The sequence below is a fragment of the Pituophis catenifer genome, unplaced genomic scaffold, assembly GCF_029215685.1.
Source record: "Pituophis catenifer annectens isolate HBS135680 unplaced genomic scaffold, rPitCat1.0.hap2 SCAF_1, whole genome shotgun sequence".
Taxonomy (NCBI): domain Eukaryota; kingdom Metazoa; phylum Chordata; class Lepidosauria; order Squamata; family Colubridae; genus Pituophis; species Pituophis catenifer.
Window position 1 is genome coordinate 325,631,097 of NW_027256881.1, and position 7,532 is coordinate 325,638,628.

The 7,532-nt window shown below is 41.6% G+C and overlaps 1 protein-coding gene across 1 annotated transcript; it reads right to left on the reverse strand.

Annotated features, from left to right (window-relative positions):
• Nucleotides 1-300: 300 nt before the first annotated feature.
• DMAC2L (distal membrane arm assembly component 2 like) lies at nt 301-7,425 on the reverse strand. The gene is made up of 5 exons (XM_070943076.1): nt 7,330-7,425; nt 6,387-6,500; nt 3,721-3,929; nt 2,082-2,253; nt 301-468 (listed from the first exon to the last, which is right to left on the reverse strand). The coding sequence occupies exons 2-5, from the start codon at nt 6,488-6,490 to the stop codon at nt 354-356; spliced, it is 600 nt and encodes a 199-aa protein (XP_070799177.1). The 5' UTR covers nt 6,491-6,500; nt 7,330-7,425; the 3' UTR covers nt 301-353.
• Nucleotides 7,426-7,532: the final 107 nt, after the last annotated feature.

Sequence of the window (7,532 nt, forward strand, 5' to 3'; positions counted from 1 at the left end):
TTATAATAGGAAAGGAATTTTCCGCCAAAAATTAATTCACAACACTCTTAATTATGTCTATATAGGTCAGCAATATCTATATCTATCCCATAATCTCAACTTTTCCCATAAAAACATAAAAGACCCTTAAGAACGGAGACTTATTTCTCATCTTTTCCATACATTCTGGGATTCTGTATCTCATGCAAGGGGAGTATAAGAGCTTAAGGAGCAGACTATGTTCCTTGCATGCTTCTGTCTGCAGCCTTCTTCTCTTAAGTAGGCCAAAGTTTTCCACAATAACCATGGGCTGCTCAGAGGATCGTTTCACAGATTTAATAATGGAAATGATGCCACATAGAATGGCAAGGATTTCATTCCAAGTCTAATTCCAGCTCAAGTGCCGGCATTGATTTCTTAAGGGACTGAAGAGTTCTTTCCTTATCTCGTATCCCTGGCAGATCACACAGGAACAAATATTCCAGGTTGCTGTTAGAAATTAAATAAAAGGAGAAGAAAGATTACTGTTAGCAAAATAGTTGCTCAGAGACACAGAAAGCAAAAGGTATCCATTTAACAATACTCACTAGTGTCATCAATATCTTATTTTAAATAGAATAAATGCTATGTCACTCCTCCCTCCCCAAAAATTTACAAGTATTTATACAGTTAAGCGCATGTTCATGTTTTCAATTTGCCCAGCAAAAAAACCTGATACATGTAGTCCTCGACTTACACCCACAATTGAATCCAACATTTCTATTTCTAAGCAATAGATAGTTGTGAGTGAGTTTTGCCCCATTTTATGACCTTGCTTGCCACAGTTGTTAATTGAATCTGGCTTCCCCATTGACTTTGCTCATCAGGAGGTTGAAAAAAGTGATCACATGACCCTGGGGCACAGTAACTGTCATAAATATGAGTCAGTTGCCAATCATCCAAATTCTGATCACATGATCATAGGGATACTGCAACAGTCGTAAGTGTGAAAAACAGTTATAAGTCACTTTTTTTTAATGCTGTTATAACTTTGAACAATCACTAAACAAAGGGTTGTAAATCGAGGACTACCTGTACATTAACTGAAGCAATTAACATACTGTAAGCTTTCTAACATACACAAAGGCAAAAACATCTAGAGATGGTGGCCCAATTAGAATTCTAGACAGACACATGGATCTGTACATACATTGTAAACAGTCTCTAATTTCAACTGTAGAGAACATCTGTAGCTCAATGTTTCACTATGCGGCTCTCAGTTTTCTCTAAGCTGGGTTGTCGCAAAGGTGCTTTTTCAAGAGATTTCTGGTTTTTCTTTGAAGACGTCTCGCTTCTCATCCAAGAAGCTTCTTCAGTGCTGACTGGAAGAAGCTTCTTGGATGAGAAGCGAAACGTCTTCAAAGAAAAACCAGAAAGTCCAATTGCCTCTTGAAAAAAAAAGCACCTTTGGGACAACCATGACCTGGATGACTGAGAATCTCCATAGACATCTAAGCTGGCTTGTTTTCCTGCACATGTGGGCTAGATATCTTCACCAGCGCATGGATGAGTGAAGACTGCTGATTGTTTATATGTAACAGGTTTCCTACTATAGGAAGTCCTCAACTTACAACTGTTTAATGGTTCAAAATTATGACAGCCTTGGAAAAAATGACTTGTGACCTGAACTTGCACTTACAACCACCACACCACCCCCATTGTCACATCATCACAATGAGGGCATTTGGAACCAGCTTGCGTTTACAACTGGTTGCCGAATTCAACAGTCCGGTCATTGCAAATAATGCCGATTGGGGAAGCTGGATTTGCTTAATAACTATGTGATTTAATTAATGACCATCTGATTCAGTTAATGACTGCTATGAAAATTGTAGTAATATCAGGTCCAACTGATCTTAGGACTGCAATAACAGGACAGAAATTCCAATTTTAATTGTTGTTGTAAGTTGAAGACTACCTGTAATGAAGGAAAATAATCAAGCTCAGAGAAAACCAAGAACTTAACTGTCTCTAATTTATCTAGGCTGCAGCAGGGAAAATAGCCCACATAATCAACGTAACTACTATATAAAATACAGATGTGTGTTAATTGTGTTACATACCTGAGCTTATGCAATGCGATGATGCCTTTGTCTGTAACATTCCCACAAGAAATGAGAAACAAACGCAGCAGGCTATTCTGCAGGCTTGGGGTCTCGCTAATCCGTTGTAAGCATGCATCCTCAATGTATATGCACTTGCAAAACTTTATTTCTTCAAGATGCTTTAGACCATCTGAAATAGCATAATGTCTTTTGTTAACGGAAGGGCTTACAAAAAGGTTATGTGAAGGGCTTCTGCTCTTATCCATATACTGACTGGACTCACGTCATTTTAAGTCACAATTTGCTTTGCTTACTTTTAGTTCAGTTTGTTGCATGAACTTGGCTATTAAGGATTTAAAACTCTGGTTTATAGCTTAATGTAAAACTATTCCATCGTACGGAACATGCTAAGTCACTATTAGTTTGCGAACCCAGCAATAGCAATAACAATAGCAATAGCAAAGCTTCATTAAGTACAGCCTTAAAGGCTGTACCTACAGCCATAAAGTGGAGCCTTTCTACTTACATTGGCATTAGATAAAATCAAACCATTCTGATTTTGGTAAAGCAATCCAGAGAGGCCACATATAATTCAGGATTACGATAATGAATTTGTGCCTTACATATTATATAGGGTGCAATTGAACAGGCAAAGTCCCCTTCCCTTACAGTTTATTTTCACAACTGTGGAGAAAATAATCTTAACTTCTCATAGAAATTTTTAAAAAGTTTTTTTTTAGGAACCTCTGGTGAAAGTGATAGTCCTCTTTAAAGAAAGGACTAAAACTCTTGAGAAAAGGACCTGAATCTATTTCTAACATCTCTAGGCAGGGCATCTGTCTACATACAATAGATTTACCAGTCAGTGATTTAGTTGGACCAATATTATGACAAAACCCATAACTAATCAGGATTTTGGCATGGTATAATTCCAGTTTCCTAGTTTGCACAGAACTCTAAATCTTTATGGAGAATATCATTTATCCTATAATTCAGGGGTGTCAAACTTGCATCATTACAATGGCATCATGTGACATAGCGGGACTTCCCCCCTCCCTTCGCTAAACTGGGCAGAGGCAGGGCCAGCATGTGTCACATCCGGCCGGCGAATTTGACACCCCCTGCTATAATCCAAACAAAATCATATTCTGTTTTGTATTACTTGTAAGGCAAACATATTCCTAAACACAATCCTCCCTAACCTGGCTAAGAATCAATTGTGCGTTGCTTGTGCTGGCTGGGCATTGTAAGAATTGAAACCCAACTCATTTGAAAGGCAGCAGATCAGGGAAGGTTGCCTATAGTCTCAAAATTACACTTTTGGTAATCCTGTGAAAGACTGGCATGAAATAGGTAAAGGATATTGTGTTATGGGGAGAGGGGGGATTGTCTTCCTGATTTCAGTAGATACCACCAAGATGCTAGTGGTGCAAATGAAACAACTGCTATGCACTATTACTGAAGTGAACTGCCCTTAGGCAGACTTCGCCATGTACAAAAGCAATACACCAAATAGGATGTAGTTTCTATGATGTCCTTTGCCCAATTCTTTAAAAAAGACAAGCTTCTTGCTAGCAGGCAAATAACAAACTTTATCAAACAATTTGTTTGGGTATATTTACTGATTAAATTAGTTATATTAGGCTCAGTTACATACCAAAATAATCAAATCCCTTGTTCATGATGCAAGATTCTGTGGCATTGATTGCTTGGATCTTATATTTCTCCAGTGGCCCCATAGGGAGTGCATTGTAATCTTGTTGCCATTTGTCATAGCCATGGTAGCGCACCGACGCACCACACCGAAGAAGCCACTCTGAAGCCGCTCTATCTGGACCAACAGCCTGGATTCGTTCACGGTCAACCCTGGCAAGAAGGCATCAAAATGAGTTCTTTCCACTACATGCAGTATCTTCAAATCAACATAAACGGTGTAAAGGACCACAAATTAAACTAGTGTTTTGCAAATTGGCAGTTTTAAGATGTGTGAACATGCTGGTTGGAGAATTCCAGGAGTTGATGGTCCACGCATCTAAAAGTTGCCAAATGTGAGAAACACTGGATTAAAGATTCATTAAATACAGATAGTGCTCGACTTAGGACCATTCATTTAAAAATGGTTCAAAGTTATGACAGAAAAAGTGATTTATGACCTGTCATCACACTTATGTGATGACATACACAAGCCGCCCAAACCCCATGGTCACACTGCAATTCAGGCTCTTGGCAATCGGTTTGCATTTACAACCAGTCGTAACATCCTACTGTCATATGAATGCAATTTTTGACCTACCCAGCCAGTTTCTGACAAAAGACATCAATTGGAGATGCTGAATTTGCTTAAGAACCACATGACTGCCATAAAAATGATTGTAAAATCCAGTTGGGTCATGGCTCGCTTTATGACAGCATCAACTAACAACAGAAATTCCTGTCCTAAGTGTGGTTGTAAATTGAGGACTACAGTATGCATCTGTATTTAATGGACAGGCTTGAAATAAAAGTCCTGGGGCTATGTGATAATTATGGGCATCATGGCAGACAAGGAATTTATTTTTTTCCTGATGTGATCCTGAAGAAACTATCTCCCCTATGTAACATGTGTTAATATCCTTTGTTCCTTAACGTTAGAGCATTCAGATGAAATTGGCCTAAATAAGATTTCTCCCAATTAATACAATGAAAATTACAATTCTTTAGGGTTTTTAAACTAGTTCACTGGAGCATTTATTTACTTACGTATTACATTAATATCCCACCATAATCATAAGAAAACTTAGTGGCTCACAAGAGATAGCAAAAATACATTATTATAAAATACAAAAACATATAACTTGAAACAGCGTCTGCTGTCAATTCCCCTTCAACCTTCTGGAAATGCTCCATTTTCAGCAGTTTCTGGAAGGTTCCTCAAGTTGGACCAATCAAACTTCCCACAGGAGGCTGTTCCAGAGGGCTGGCCCATACATAACCATCTCTGGGCTTCGGCCCTGCCGACTTCCCAACCAGCTGCTTTTCCTGGCATGATTTTAGAAATTAGCTGTATTAGTTTATCTAATGTTAGGGTCACAGCCTTACATTTGTACACTTCTGTGCAAGAAACCTGCTTAAAAAATAAATGTGGTGTATTATTCACTAAGTAAATCATTGTGTAGGTCAGAGTGGAAAATAGCCTTGGGGGAAGAAGGTTAAAGTTTTCCTATTAATAGACTCCTCCCACAGCCCAAAGAAAGTTGAGAAAAATACTGCAGATTATATGTAATTTATAAATCATTTCCACCAGTAAATGTGGGATTCATTTACACAATAAAAAGATATTTGTTTTAGCTTTTTGGCTTAATATGCTATATGAATCCAGCCCTTGTGCTTTAAAAACCTTTTTTCCAAGGGTGAAATGCTCCCAGTTCAGACCGGATCGCCCAAACCAGTAGCGATGGTGGCTGGTGGTTCGGAGAACCGGTAGCAAAAATCCCTGCCCCCCCCGCCCGCCCATGCCCAGCTGAGACACGCAATCATCAGAGGCTTTTTTTTTTACTTTTAAAAGCATTTTTCCTTCGGCTGAAAAAATGCTTTTAAAAGTTAAAAAAAAAAAAAAGCCTCCGATGATCGGGCGGCTCAACTGGGATCGTCAGAGTCTTTTAAAAGCATTTTTTAACTTCCTGGTTAAAACCAGAAATCGCTAGCGGATTGCCGAACCACCAGCCAAGATCACTACTGGATCAGGCGATCCAGTCCGATCCGGGAGTATTTCACCCCTGCACTAGGATTCTGCAGCTTCAAAAATTTTTAAATGTCAGGCTCCTTTATAGCAGGGATGTGTTGCACTTGCATGAGATTTAAAGTACTTGTATTGAATCATACCAAGTGCATATACCGCTAATTAATTTCAATATATGAAAAACATCAAAGATTACTGTACTACTATATATGAGATAGGATTGCCTAGTAGGTATGGGCTTACAACTCACATTTTGCTATCTGAGATACAAACAGCATCTCTTTCCCTTCCACAAATCTTCCATGAAACCAAAAGGCAGGAGCCCACCTTTAGGAGCTCAGAAGTGTTAGGGTTCACAATTTTCCCAAGCAAGTGCCTCCTACGGCAGCTGCCTTCTTTAACCTAATGGTCATGTCAACCTGGAGAATCGTTCATACTTTCAGGAGAGAGCTAGGAAAATTCAAACCCCAGGTCACTCTTAATAAGAGTGCTACAATTCTCAAGGCTGGTTCAGAAGGCAATCATATCTGCCAACTAGTTTCAACCGGCATCGTACAAGCAACTTATTATGGAAACGACTTTATTTTTCTTGCCTGTGTTCTTACTGATTGAACACTGCATTTAACCATCCCCAGAAATGCCTCCGCAGCCCAGCAGGCGGCTGTCTCTTCAACCATTTCGTTTGGCGGCTCAGCACTTCCGTCAACATCGTGTCACTTCTGAAAAAGAGATCATAGTCATGACAGTCTCAGTGGCTTTCCAGAAACCAGTCACATTACTGTGATCAGTAAGGTCTGACCCAAGGATGACGAGACACATATGGGGTGGATTTGCACCACCAAAAAAAAAAAAAGTGCATTATGGCTCATGGCAGCCCCTTAATCTAGCCATGATCTCTGCCCCATCTCTACTACAACATTGCGGCAAATTAGAGGGCAGTTCTCTCCGTACTGGCGAGCAAGGAAAGAAAAGAACAATGGCTGATGGGGAAAAAAAGCTCAGACGTTTGGGGCTACTGTATTATAGAAGGCAAAAGCCCCTTCCGCATCTCTCCTTCACCTCACAACTTAGACCAGAGGTCTTCAAACTTGGCAGCTTTAAGACTTGTGGACTTCAACTCCCAGAATTCTCCAGCCAGCAAAGCTTGTGGACTTCAACTCCCAGAATTCTCCAGCCAGCAAAGCTGGCTGGAGAATTCTGGGAATTGAAGTCCACAAGTCTTAAAGCTGCCAAGTTTGAAGACCTCTGACTTAGACCTTCAGGCCTGCCCTGCAATTGAACACAATGGGAGAGCCTCCCCAGCCCAGCTCCCGAGAGCCGCTGCAAAGGGCTGATGCCCCCCCTCCCCCGGGATTAGCACCGCCTTGGCAAAGCGACCAGGGCTGCTGCAAAGAGGCTCGAGGGACGTTGCAAGCGGGATGAGGCCACAGCTGGCAAAAAGGCCGCCCCGACCTTCCCTCCCTGCATGGGGAGGAAGCCCAGCCAGCCAGTCCGGCCTGCCTCCCTCTCCGAAGCCCCGGAATGGCGACACACTGTGGGGAAACGCACCCCGGGCGGAATGGCGCGGTGCTTCTGGTGTCCGCCTCCGCGGGATTCCTTCGGTCGTAACGGGCCCGCCCTGCGCGGTCGTCGGATCCGGCTTCTCCCCACCCTCCACCCACCCTCGCAGGGCCGGACGACTTGTAGCGGGCGGAGAAAGAGGAGGAGTCGGGCAGACAGGCTCGCTCGCCTTCCCGCCCGCCAGAGCTCGC

Bases quoted from the DNA above. Each gene is read 5' to 3' on its own strand.
- DMAC2L (XM_070943076.1), bottom strand. From the start codon at position 6,490: ATGTTGACGGAAGTGCTGAGCCGCCAAACGAAATGGTTGAAGAGACAG. The intron at 3,930-6,386 runs GTAAGAACACAG...CCTTCTTGCCAG, and splicing joins TTAAATGCAGTGTTCAATCA to GGTTGACCGTGAACGAATCC. The intron at 2,254-3,720 runs GTATGTAACTGA...ATGCTATTTCAG, and splicing joins CAAGGGATTTGATTATTTTG to ATGGTCTAAAGCATCTTGAA.